Consider the following 13,943-nt stretch of genomic DNA (forward strand, 5'->3'; position numbering starts at 1 on the left):
TTTGTATGATAATAAAGAAATAAAATCGCATAAACTGCAATAAATGTATGCACCTATCATACTTGATGAATAGATAAAAAAAAATCTTAGTTTTCATATTTGTTGAATGCAATGAACTGATATTTTCATACATATTGTAGAAAAATTTACCTAGGATAATTATTTTTTTAATTATATTTATTCTTCTTAAATAATCTTATAACCTTATTTACATCGTAGCGTACCGACAGTCTCTGAAAGAATTATCCAGGTTCAGAATATCCTTCAATATGATCTGACGTCAAGTTTCCTCTCAATATTCACTTAAATTTATACTATTTTCTTCTATTTATTAATTATCCTCCAATGAAACGGTTAATACAACCAAATACTCCAAAGAAACGGAAAGCACACAACAAAAACAACAATACCGGCAGTGAAATGTAAGTTAACTTATGACAGGCATTTTAAAAGACGATAAACAATTTTATATGTGCACAACATTTGAACACTACTGATGATAGCTAAAATTTTATGATAAAACTGAAAATACAACACTAAATTCACTGCAATGGCATCGCACTCAAATAAAAACATGATCCCACTGTCCAGCACAAAACATCCAACCAATCCCAATCCAACAGTCACAAAACCATAAACAAAAATCCCCAATCAAAGAGACCAGACGTACTCCCTCAGAACTCAAAACCAAACATCCAACCAAAAAACAACCACACTGTACCGGTATCATCCACAGCACACGCTAATAGGACACCAAAGGACGGACCGGATCGACAGTGTCACCAGAGCCATTATATCACAGCGCCCTCAGTGTTAAAAATATAGCAATAATATCACATGACATCATTTAAAAGATAAAACAAGGGTCGTCACAACATCATAACTTCATTTGAACTGGATTTTTTACCAGTTATCGTTGCAAGCTATCAAACGTTACTAACGTCCTATTTTTTCAAATTACCAACTCAAATTGCCTTGATAACGCCCACCTGCGAACAGTTCATATTTTCTCTGCGCTGTTGTATAACATATTTGTGGTGAACTAACTTTAACCCATAGAGTAGAGACGCGTCGGAGAAGAAAACTTGCTTACTTTTCCACGTTAATTTTGAAGCACGTGTTATCACCTGCAATCGCAATATTGCCCACAGAGTCGACATTGTTAACTGATTAGACGGTGCTGCGAGAGACAACATTGACAACAGATCCGGCATTCCTGATAGAGTCGTCATTGCCGAGTGAGTCAACATTACTGAAATTGTCGGCATAAGGAACATTGCTGACAGATTTGACATTGCGTAGCCTACTTGTACAAATTAGAAATTCCTCCCAATAGCGCACAGAATACATTTCCCGAATAACGAATAAAACTATATATTCATAAACATGTATACTAACGCCTGATATAAAACTCGATTGGGAATGGAAAACCATCTGTCTTATCCAATAGGACTTCGTAAAAAAAATATGCCTTTTTAATCATGTTGCTCTTTTAATTTTTGAGAAACTCATTCTTTTATACATTCATTTATTACACATGCAAGTAATTGTACATAATTTCAACAATGAACAATTCAACATATCAGCAGCATTCTTTCTTCTTTGTTTATTTCCAAAAAGTCGATCTAGTCACTTTTTTCTGCAATCGCATTTGCATGGTTTCTGCAATTATAATGCAAAATGAAAGATATAAAATATTTTCCGTTGAGTGGGTACAATGTATTTTTTTGTTTTTTTATTTTAATTTTTTTTTTCAATCACTATTGGCATTTCATCTATAAAGTACTTGTTGACCCAAAATTGTGGAAATATTACAAAAAAAAAATAATACAATAAAACTTGTCAATAACGTTTGCTGTAAATGTTAAACATATACATTTTTGCAGAAAACTGAACTCAATATACTTATACTGGAATAATTCAAACTTACAATATAAATAAAATATGAGAATAATTCACAGTTGGGATATTGCTCTACCTTAATTGTTATATCTCCCTTGTACAGCCTTCCATTTTCTTTGTAGATTGTCAACATCTCACCAACGCACCAAATAGTCTGACACTCGCATTCGGATCTCTAATTTGGATTGTAATATTTTAGCTGGCCACATGACCTTGAGGACCTTGAAGAATAAAATAGCGATTGTTATGATAGCGTTAGGGTTAGTCCAAATAAAATGTTGTTTTAAATTCCCTTTCGGTTTCAACCTTTTACTACGCAGTGTTTGCCTGTTTGTGCGTGCATACGTGTGTAGAGAGGTTCCTAACTCTAACACGAGTTAAGTCGCTATCATAAAACAGTTGCTGTTTTAATGCGGTCGCCATTATTACAGTCGCTGTTTTGGCGGTCGCTATCCGGCCTGGATACCCGTTGATCCTATGAAAATTGCAGTTATGGAAATTATTCAAATTCCAACACCTTAATATTACTTGGGAATAAAAAAATTGGCGTTTGTAAGCCGGGATTTACTGGTCATTTGGAACTTGCAACTTGGTATAAATAAATCTCTATAATACCATTTTCTAATAGAGTTATATTGAAGCAGATTATTTCAAAGATAACTTTTTTAATGCAAACAGAGGTTGCAATCTTTTGTAGTCGTTTGGTGTCGCGAGCTGTGCGCTTCCAAAGTACACCTAAAGCCACCTGAATAAATGACATGAAAGCGCATTGTACGTAGTGAAATTTACCTGCATTCGACCGTGACAAGTGGGATCGGCCTGTATAATTCAACCGTTTTTTTGCATTTAGTCGATCCATAACGAGCAACGTAAGAGCATTTTCTGTCTTTGCAATTCGTTTTCTCACCTGTTCCCTTCTCATTTTGGCATACGTCATCTGGTCCTGATAAATAACTGTCGAAATATAATATATGATGGTGAAATAGTTTAATTCCTGACACAGGGAAAATTTTCTTTTTTTAATTGATGTTTCGATACCGGGAAATATTGATTACTCTTAAATTTTACTGAAGTCTGAGTCATCAGGTGTACCAGCAACAACTGTATTGAATGTACAGAAAAAAATTATTATAAAACTTCGTGAACTTGTCACATACACCATCTGAATTAGAGTCTAATGTGAAAACAAATCTGTTTGAATTTGAAAACCCAAAACATTAAATTTAATATTTCAATGCAAGCTATCTGTCAAAACGCTTGTTAAAAAATAAACGTACTATTTATTTTTCAGTTTTAAAACTCCATCTTTTAGTATCATCTTTCAAAATTTGACTGAAAATTTAATGATTACCTGCTGAGCGGTGCGCATTTGGGATGTTTGCCGTAAACTAAGTTCTTATCTATGTCGAAAGCAAATTCCAATGCCTCGGAGTTCAATGCCTCCAATGCCTCGGTTGGAGTAACCTGTAATGTATATGATTACTTTATTTTTTTGGTATTACATTCTATTTACAACATAAAGTGTATTAATGAATACATGCCTCTTTATCAAATTTAGCAAAGAATTCTGACGGAACGAATTCTCGCATATTTTACCATGCACCAGCTCGAACTTCCGCCATTAAAAAGATTATAACAAACAATATTTTCAGCATCATCTTGTAGTAAACAGTTTTAATAGTGTTCAGATGGAAAATAGGAATAAAGTTTCTAAAAAGTACTATAAATTAACAAGCTCATATTTGTAAGTGTAATAGCCTACCACCTATACATACACGTATATTTTGGTTTTTCTGAAGTATTTGAATAAGGCGACCTTCATTAGATGGAGTTCATTGTACAAGAGAAAAATAAAACTTATTTGAACGTAGTCACCAAACTTTATTTTCAAGTTATGCTCACATTTAATAAGAGGGCCCTGTTCTGGCATCTGGCAATAAAAATTATGTTTACAAGATAAGAAAGAGAACTGAGGCAAAAACGAAATGCAATGATCTCGTTATATTCGATTTTTTATTTAGCTTACTGACCACATCACATTGAAAACGAGAGAAATTATTCACTTATTCTATCATAACGCATATTTTGCCGTTCTTTAAAAAACAAGCTGTGCAACGTCCAATATCACTTTATATGTGTGTTGAAACAGTGATTGTGTAATGTACATTTGAAGATGAGCTTTGGAATCATTCATTGAATGCAAATCTTGTTTATATTATCCCATATGGGGCGCTGGCCGTCAAACTGGCCGATTGGGGGCGCTGACATCAAAACGGGAACTCACAAGAAGTGTGATATTTTATGTCATTTACTGCTATGTTTTGGTTGTTATTCCGGCGTTGGGAATTTTTCGCTTAACGTAGAATAGGTATTATGATCTTTTTAAATCCGTATTGTTTCATATTAACACTAGTCTAGCGCAATGGCATATGCTTCGTTGTACTGTATCGAAGACCAGCTTCATTTTACTATCGGGTACTATGATGCTTTGAAGTGGCAACGTGTTAGTTGCCTCCCCCCCACAACACGTGAGAGCTGGGCAATCTGATCGAACTGACCTACGCCAGATAGGACCCTCTCCACGTTGCGACAAAACTGGTTCATTTTCATTTCTTGGCTCATTGAATAATAAGGCTTTGCCATTTTACAAAATATTCCGAGCTATAAATGCTTCCACCATTAGTGATTGTACAAAATAATTTTGAATTAATACCAAGATAAATGCAGAGCTCTCGTCAATGGGGTAACATTTCTCAGTCCTGTTTAAGAAAATGTGTTTGGTATACTTGTTTTTGTGTTTTGAAGACGTTAAACTGATTCACCATTCTCACAATTGCATAAACATATCTTTAATAAACGTCACTACCTTCAACTTTGTTATACCGCATTCCATGATGTAATGGACTGATACATATTGTTACTTAATCTGACAAAGACCCAAGATGAAATTTGTTTAAAACATTTTATTATCCATCTTCAAATAAATTTATATTTGCGTGTGCAATCCGTTTGCAAATTTATTAGCCTACCACCTATACACGTATATATTTTGCTTTTTCTGAAGAATTCAAATAAGGCGACCTTCATTAGAGGCAGTTTATTGTACAAAAGAAAATTAAAACTTATTTGAACGTAGTCACCAAACTTCTACTTCCAAATTATGCTCACATTTAATAAGATGGCCCTCTTCTAGCACCTGTCAATAAAAATTATGTTTACAAGATATAAAAGCGAACTGAGGCAAAAACGAAATCCTGATCTCCTTATATTCGATTTTTTATTTAGCTTACTGACCACATCACATTGAAAACGAGAGAAAGCATTCAATTATTCTATCAAAACGCATATTTCGCCGTTCTTTAAAAACAAGCTGTGCAACCACCAATATAACTTTATATGTGTGTTGAAACAGTGATTATGTAATGTACATTTGAAGATAGGCTTTGGAATCATTCATTGAATGAAAATCTTGTTTATATTATCCCATATTTGATGTATTTCCCTTGAGTAATTAGAATATGGAAAGTATTTTAAAATTTCTAAAAGTTATATGAAGTTAGATGAAGACGATTACGCTCCAAACCAGCGGTTCCCAAAGTGGGCGAAAACGCCCCCTTGTGGGAGTTGGTGCTACTATGGCGCTTTGAAGTGGTATAGTGTTAGTAGCCTACACCCCCCTTTATTTAAGAATTTTATTATTTTTTCATTGTCATTCATTGTAACATTGTCAATCAATCTTCTTTGAGTATTTCTCTATTTTATTTCTGCAATTGCAGCCTTGAGTTCACCAATTGTTTGAGAATTGTTGTCCTTCGAACACCCTACATATCAAAATCTGAGAGATTTCAGTCCGATAATTAGGATGCCCACTTTTCTCTCAAGACAGCAAGCGTCTGGTTTGATGTATTGGGGGGTCGCCTCGTCATGCTGCAACCACTGCTGGTCACCGCTATCAATCCCTCAAGTAATGTGCAGAATTTTCTCGGCACAACCACATAATGTTCTGTATTTGTACTCTTTCATTTCCATGTCCGGACAGCAGAAGGTGCGCTTTAGCAGAAAACCAAGTGAGGGGTTGAACATTTTGCGAAACTTCCGATTATAATCATACGCAAACAGAAGTTTAAATCCAATGGTTTTATACCTTTAAATCTTTCATCTCTCTGGCAACAGAATCAAATTGAAATATCCTCACGTGTGAGATCGTGTCAAAAGTTTTTTTTTATTGCACTTGCCAGCTCATTCTCGGTAGAGCTAGTATTTAGTGCAGTGAGCGCACTTTCACATATTAAGAGAGATTTCCTCGACAGTGTGAGACGAGACTAATAACTGTTTTTGACGGAAATGAAGCCAGATATTATCAAGCTGGTGGTAATTCACTAGGCTCAATCTTCACATTATACTAATGATAAATGGAGAATAAAATTGCTTTGACTTTTTTGTCAGGGAGGGGTTTGCTAATTAATCAAAAAGTCGTCCAAAAGGGCGCTGGCAGAAAAAAGTTTAAGAAACACTGCTCCAAATCATTAATTTATTACTATACTTTAAACCACAACAAAAAAAACAGAACAAAAAAAGCATTTTTTCAAATTTACATCGCATCTGAAAACGCTTGTATACGTTTTCTATAATGACAACAAGCACTATTGTCAAGAAAAATAGAAAATGCTTCAACGTAATTGAAGTTTTTTATTTAAATTATGGTAATAGACTTCCGGACTCTTTGATGAATTTATAAAATATAAGAAAATCAAACAAATTTGACCATTCGTTGCAAAAGAAGGCTTTTTTCTCGTTAAGAACTATCACACAAAGAATAACAAGAATTTAGAAAATATTTCACAAACGACCAATACCCGTTTGAATAAACAAGCATATCACATAAGCTCTGTGTTGTGTGCCCTAGCAACCTTATACGACTTTGTGCAGAACATATGTAATATCCTTGGTATTCTTCTTTCTGGATGAATGTAATGAAATATTTATTTTTTTTCCGCGCATTCTGTCTGTTTTTTCTTGGGCAGAAGAGGAAATGTTTGTACGTTTATATTTCCACTACACAAGACAAAAACTTCATGACTGCGTTTTTATTTCTGATAAGAGAAACTTATATGTAGTACTTTGATAGCAACAGCTAATGAGACATTGCCTGCATCTCCCAATTCGTGTTAAGTATTAATTAACTCAAAAAAAAGTATTTATGACAAAGAGAATTATAAAAAATGTTGAATATTAATTCCTTCACTTTTCATCGGTAATGACAACAATTGGTCAACGCAATCTAGTTTGGACAAGGGATTTTTGAGTAGAATCGATCTCAGAGGATAGTGGCAATTTTTGTGAATAAAAAATATACATTACCGAGACAAATAAAAAGGCATCATCTATAACAGTAACGTTTCTTATAGAACTGTTTAAGAAAATGTGTTTCGAAACTGCTTGTTTTTGTACATTGGAAACGTTATCTGATCCGCCATTCTTAACATCGCATAAACAGACATTTATGATACATAAATCTTTGAAAGGTTTGGCATTTTACAAAATGCTCCGAGCTATAAATGCTTTCACTATTAGCGATTGTATATGATAATTTTAAATTAATACCGAGATAAATGCAGAGCTCTCGTCAATTGTGGTAACATTTCTCAGTCCTGTATATGAAAATGTGTTTGGTATACTTGTTTTTGTGTATTGAAGACCTTAATTAAACTGATTCACCATTCCCACAATCACATAAACAGATCTTTAATAAACGTCAGTACCTTCAAACTTTGTTATACCGCATTCTATGATGTATTGGACCGATACATATTGTTATAAAATTAATCTGACAAAGTCCTAAGATGAAATTTGTTTAAATCATTTTTTTCTCCATCTTCAAATAAATTTATATTTGCGTGTGCAATCTATTTGCACTTTACTTCAAATCTCAATAAATAAATTTTTCAGATTTGTTTACTTTGGAAATAATTTGCTAATTACAAATTTACCTTTTTAGACCTCAATAAAATATTAATCTGATGACTTTACGATTTTCGATGTCTTCATTTTTAGATATTGCTACCAAACTAGTATATCAAACCTAATCATGAGACAGAATAGACATTGTATAAATGTACAAATCATAAACATCACTTAATAGATAGGGTTGGGCATTTTGAATCGAATATTCTACTCGAATTAAATAGTAAATTATTGGTGCATACGAAAATTCTGAATCGCCGCCATCTTGTTTTTTGTTCGCCGAACTTCAGCAGTGAACTCTTAACATTTTTTATATAATATTAGAAATCGTAATTCTGGCATTTATGGCCTTTTTTTCTTCCGAGTGGGTTGTTGATGAGACATGTTTTTCCATGGCGTGTGAATACTCAGCAACAGTTTGGCTGGCGGATTGATTCTATTTTAGTAATTTTTAATATACAATATATATATAAGGTATTATTTTGTGATACGATAGTATATGAGTCAAAGATTTGACGTAATATAATTTCAGTGCCAGTTTTTACCTTGTATTTTCCGTCGAAGTCAATATTAACACAATATTAAGCAGAAACGAGTTTGACATTTTCAACATGAATATCAGGACTAAGAAAGAAGCAATTTCCTAATCTTTCACTTCCCACCAATTCAATATTCGATCATTTTAGCTGGGGCTATTTTCAGTCGTAATTAATATAAACTTTAAGTATGTTTTGCACGTAATGAACCGGTGTTACATAGTATACCTTAAAACGCTTAATTTATGAAACCGATTATATATAAGTGCTGATAGTTGATTGTCGAGATAAAAATATAGTGGTCAGGAACAATTCATTCCCTGTTCATTTCTTAGATTTGATCATGTTAGAAATGTCTACTTGTTTTGATGTATTAATCCGTTTTAAAATTCCTGTCACAGTGACTTGTATAATGATACTAGATTGACATTCTGGTAATTATACATACAAACAAACGCGTTAAATATACATTGCTCAAACCTTTATCGCACTAAACAACGTCACATTCAGCTGTATGGAACTAAACAATGTGGTAATAGAATTTCGAATAACGAGAAAACGATTATTTTGTGGCAATGTCGTATGATATTACCTGAAAATCATTTCTGGAAGGTTTCGGTTAATATTATTATAATTTTTTTTTATCCCTCTACTATCTAAATTTATTTGCCAAAAATGTGCGTTATTTATTATAATATCCCTCGATCCCTGCACTAATGCCATACCCAGACAGTTTCAATTTTGTTCCAGACGTGACGCAGGTAATCTTTGGCTGATGATAACTCTGTGGACGTGACGTCTGGGAAAATAATGAGCTCGTATTTTTAAATGGTATCCTGGAAAATATTAAGTATTTGATCGCTGTGCTTGAGATTTTGTAAGCAATTGTTTGGTTTCTGAAAAAAAAAAACATTGTGATATTTTCAAATGTTGTAGAAATTGTACATATTAATGCTCATTGCATTCTCTTTTGGAACCCTGATATGGAGTAATCTTATAACACCTGGTGCATCCATTCCTAACTTTACACCCTCAAATTTGATGAATTTCTGCGTTATGCATGATGTGTATCTCGGGATATGAAAGGTACCTTCTGTAGCAGATCTAGGGCAATACGGATGAACATTATTCTACGAATGCCTCTGAAAGTTTGCCGTCAACGTACTAATGCAAGAGTTTTATTATCTCAAATTCATGGACGTCGCGCCTTTCCATTATTCTACATGTATTATACAATGGATCGAGTCTGGATCGTAAGAAATCGTTACCTATAGCTCAATTTAATTTGTTTTGCAACACGTCTAATCTGCGAAGTACGGTGGAGGACGCGCAACCCCATGCTACAATACGTTAGGAAGATATGACTAAAAGAGAGAAAAATTACCTAACTGCACACTGATCTGCATGTTGGTTAAAATTCAAACTTTGCCACCTTTATGAATATTTGGTTTGAACAATCTATAAACTATAAAACAATATAACTATATGCTAAATAAAACCATTTTCACTTATATATTCCAAAATAAAATGTAACAAATCGTCAACAATAAAAAAACGAAAAAACCAATAATTGTTTTATAAAGGATGCTCAATTGTAATTTCATAATTTGAAACAGGCATATACATTACATTTCAGGCTAAATATATTGCCTAGATCAGTGATTCTCAAACTTTTTTTCTTTCGTGGCCCCCTTTCGTTGCTTTAAAAGTCTGTAGTCCATTCCCCTTTCATGTAAGCGACAAACCACAAGAAAATCTGTAATTCTTTTCGCGAAAATGGACATTTTATTACGTGGAATGAAAATTACCACTCAGCAGCAAAAAATACAGCATCAACATTCATTGCTACTATGATCAATTTATATGACATATATGAAACTCTAGCAATTTCAATGGGTTTGTGGCCCACCTAAAAAAAAATTACTGTGGCCCAACAGTATGAGTTTTAGGAATGTGATGAGATCATGAATAACAACTGACCGATCTCAGTTTATTCCTATTTACAACAGAAGTTTCTACCTATTCGTTGAAAAATATGATTGTGCTTTTCCCAATTTAATAATTCGCCGCAAAAATATATTATTTTAAACTCCGCATTTCAACAAAAAATTAATAAAATCAAACGGTCTTATTTAACATGTAGCTTTCATTCTGCCGTTTTGATAATATTTTTGTTATTTAATATATTTGAATTTTTATTTATTCATGTACTGAGTGATATTTGCATCCTGCATCTGCATCCCAAAATTTCCCCAAAACATATTGCATAAATCTAAAGCAAATGTGCGTATTTTACAAGTCCGGCCCGTTGTGTAATTCAGTCTGGCCCGCCTGATGCCACAATCAAACTCATACCAAATTTTGATGTTTTAGGTAAAAATTGATCAAAGAATTTGTTGAGATTGCGATTAAATTTGGTTTTGGCACGACGGAAACAAATATCTGAATCTTAATCCGTTGAAATGCGGTGTTTATTTCATCTTTATAAGTCTGACTATCAAGCACAAATACAGCTGTCCAAAACCTATGACTAGTAACAATTTGGGATATTTACTGATAACCAATTACCATAATTTTTTATCACAGAAGTAACCACAAAATAAAATCACAAGTAGTTTAGTTATTATCGTAAATTTCAAACGTGCTGAATTTTTACTGAATATACAGAAATTATTAAGATGAATTTCCATTGTTCAATTTGTAGTTTGGGAAATTTTTATTCATATTTTGCTGAAAGGAAGTGTAACACCCTTTTATTTATTCTGTGCTTGATTTCTACATTTCCACTCTTCAACATTCTTCTGAAATCACATTTACATGGAGTCTGAAAATAAAACATTTAAAAAAAAATTTAATGCTTGTTATCAAGAAAAACGACATTTCAAATCTCAATATGTTTTCACTTTTCCGATATGGATGATTGTGTGTTCAATTAAATATGATTGGTATTTCAACACAGTGCCGAGTTGTACTTCATTTTCATTTCTCTAACAAAGATAAGAAAACTGTAATTTTATAGCCTGCTCTGCGAGGCAACTCTGCTTGGACGGTCTTTGAAAATATCTCAAATAATCAACCAAAGAAACGCAAAACATTTTTTTACTAGTTCTACTTGCCGTTCGGCAAATCTCGTCTGTGAGCTATTGCGTAAGACTGAACATTTTCGAAAACCTGATGATTCCAGAATCAAATCGAATAATTTCTCGAATCGAATCTTAAATGCTTACTCGAAGATGTGTAGTTGTATGCGACTTTTTTTTTTACTGTGATGAGTTTCGTCGCTATACATGAATTACATAGAATCCATCACCCAAATTGTTTGCTAAGTGTTCAAACACAATAAAAAATTCATTAATACCCAACTCGGTAGAAAAGAAGCCATATGTCTGACCATTATACATAAAAGATTCAATAAAAAAATGAGGGGTTAACTGCCGACTTTTGACGAACAAAAAAAAAAAAAGATAGCGGCGATTGAAAATTTTCGTATGAACCGATAATTTACTATTCGTTTCAATTCGAATATTCGATTTAAATTGCACAGCCCTAGCTATTGGGTGATGTCTATGATTTGTACATGACCGCAATGGTTATCTGTAGAAATTTCCATGATGTTGGCTATGTCAGTAACACTCTGGGGTATGGCAATTCTCTCAACGATGTAGAACTGGTCAGCAATGTATATATTGCAGTACCGTTGGATCAGTTAGCCATGTCGACTTTGTCAGCATTTTCTACTCTGATGATGAATAAAATAATGTTTCAAACAATTTATAAATACGAGTCTCCGTATCAATTTTTGCATAAATAATTTAAGATGTTTTTCACTAACTTACGGCGGCATTGATTTCAAATTTATTATACTTTTGTCAGACTTTTGTAATATTTGTTTCCTCATATGCGCGCATTCCATATCTGAACACTGACAATTGTCATTAATTTCTAATTTTGCGCATTGATTTATAAAATGAACAATTAGTCAACGTTTTCAGAAATACCAAATTAATTTTGATTGTCCGCGTACGTAATTATCAAAACTGGTCAATTTGATATAGATATATATAGTCGTTTTAACATTTTTGTATATTAATACACGTCACATTGCCAAAATTAAATTCACAGAGAGGACATAAAATTTTAAAAGTTAAGGATTGTATATTTTTTAATTGTCAAGTATATTTTACATACAATAAAACAACGGACCTCCTGAAGTATGCTCATTAGAATGGCGCACAGCCTGAACTGTGTACCGGGTTAGGGTTCAGGTTATGCGACATCTTGGTGCGCATACTTCAGGAGTACCGAAACAACAATATATACGATGATATAGGCTTCATTTACGATACCAATGAATTATGTGTTTTTACAGTTGCTTACCGAGGAAAAATTATTATTATTAGGAACAATTCATCATTTGTTCATTTCTCAATCTTGATCATGTTGGAAATATCAAACTTGTTTTTGTGTAATAATGTGTTTAGAAATTCTTTTCCCGGTGACATTTATAATTATAATTGGTAATCATTTTGGTGATCATACAACATCAGTGTAATAAATATATATTCCTCAAACCTTCATTACGCGCAAGGTCACATTAAGTTTCCCGTTTAATGTTTTGTGTAAAAATCGTAAGATACCCAACAGGCTAGAATAAAAGATCTCAAACACCGTATTCGAAAAGAAACTGATATTCTCTGATGTATCTGATATTCTCTCAATAAAATGGAAGACATCACACAAAATGCGAATGCAGAGTTTGCAGTAATATAAAAATAGTTGAGTTTAATTTTAGTTCCAGACTGACGTATGTGATCTTACGATATATATTTCATATTAGTCAATAGTCATATGACATTTCTGTTGGCGTGACGTCATACAAACTAATCAGTATCGAAAAAAAACACTACACGCTATATGGAATAATTTTTTACGACTTTCCAGTATTTATTTGCTATGCTGATAATATAAGTTACTGATAAAGTTGACAGATATGTTCATTTGTTTTTTGTTGAATTTATTTGAATGTTTGAAATGTATTGCTTACTGCAACAGGAATCTGCATAAATAACGGCGAAAAAAACAAATTTAGAAAACAAAATTATCGGAGTTATTGCTTGAGACAAAAAAGTTATTGTACAAACAAAACAGATATATTATAATATATTAATAAAGTTCTGTGAAGCAGAGATAAATAATATTATACAAAGTTGTGTATTTTATACGAAATTCGAAAAGATATCAGATGTTACAGAATTGCATTGCTCTCAGTAACTAAATAATATGAAAGAATTTTGCATTGTGTAAAAATACACAAAATAAGCCAGGATTTCATTTGAATAGCATTAAGGATAGGTTATTTTTATTATTTTGTCAGACGTCAATTCATAGGATTAGTCACCACACATCACGTCCTTGTAATGACAGACAAACTTGATCAAGTATAATGATATGAAAAGAGTACTGGCGTATAGGGAAAAATATTATCACAGGGTGAAATAAAATCTAGAAACACATTAGCGCTTTATTTATAGGAGTTTAACA

General features: G+C 32.8%; 1 protein-coding gene across 1 annotated transcript; it reads right to left on the reverse strand.

The window, feature by feature from the left end:
- Nucleotides 1–1,478: 1,478 nt before the first annotated feature.
- On the reverse strand, nt 1,479–3,647 carry LOC144422681 (uncharacterized). Its single transcript, XM_078112380.1, has 5 exons — nt 3,444–3,647; nt 3,254–3,366; nt 2,692–2,856; nt 1,979–2,123; nt 1,479–1,662 (listed from the first exon to the last, which is right to left on the reverse strand). The coding sequence occupies exons 1-4, from the start codon at nt 3,489–3,491 to the stop codon at nt 2,078–2,080; spliced, it is 372 nt and encodes a 123-aa protein (XP_077968506.1). The 5' UTR covers nt 3,492–3,647; the 3' UTR covers nt 1,479–1,662; nt 1,979–2,077.
- Nucleotides 3,648–13,943: the final 10,296 nt, after the last annotated feature.

The sequence above is a fragment of the Styela clava genome, chromosome 5 (assembly GCF_964204865.1).
Source record: "Styela clava chromosome 5, kaStyClav1.hap1.2, whole genome shotgun sequence".
In the NCBI taxonomy this organism is placed as follows: Eukaryota; Metazoa; Chordata; class Ascidiacea; order Stolidobranchia; family Styelidae; genus Styela; species Styela clava.

Excerpts from the sequence above, each read along its gene's own strand:
- LOC144422681 (XM_078112380.1), bottom strand. The coding sequence starts at position 3,491 with ATGCGAGAATTCGTTCCGTCAGAATTCTTTGCTAAATTTGATAAAGAG. Across the intron at positions 3,367-3,443 it reads TTGCTAAATTTGATAAAGAG|GTTACTCCAACCGAGGCATT; the intron begins GCATGTATTCAT and ends TATACATTACAG. Across the intron at positions 2,857-3,253 it reads AAATGCGCACCGCTCAGCAG|TTATTTATCAGGACCAGATG; the intron begins GTAATCATTAAA and ends ATATTTCGACAG.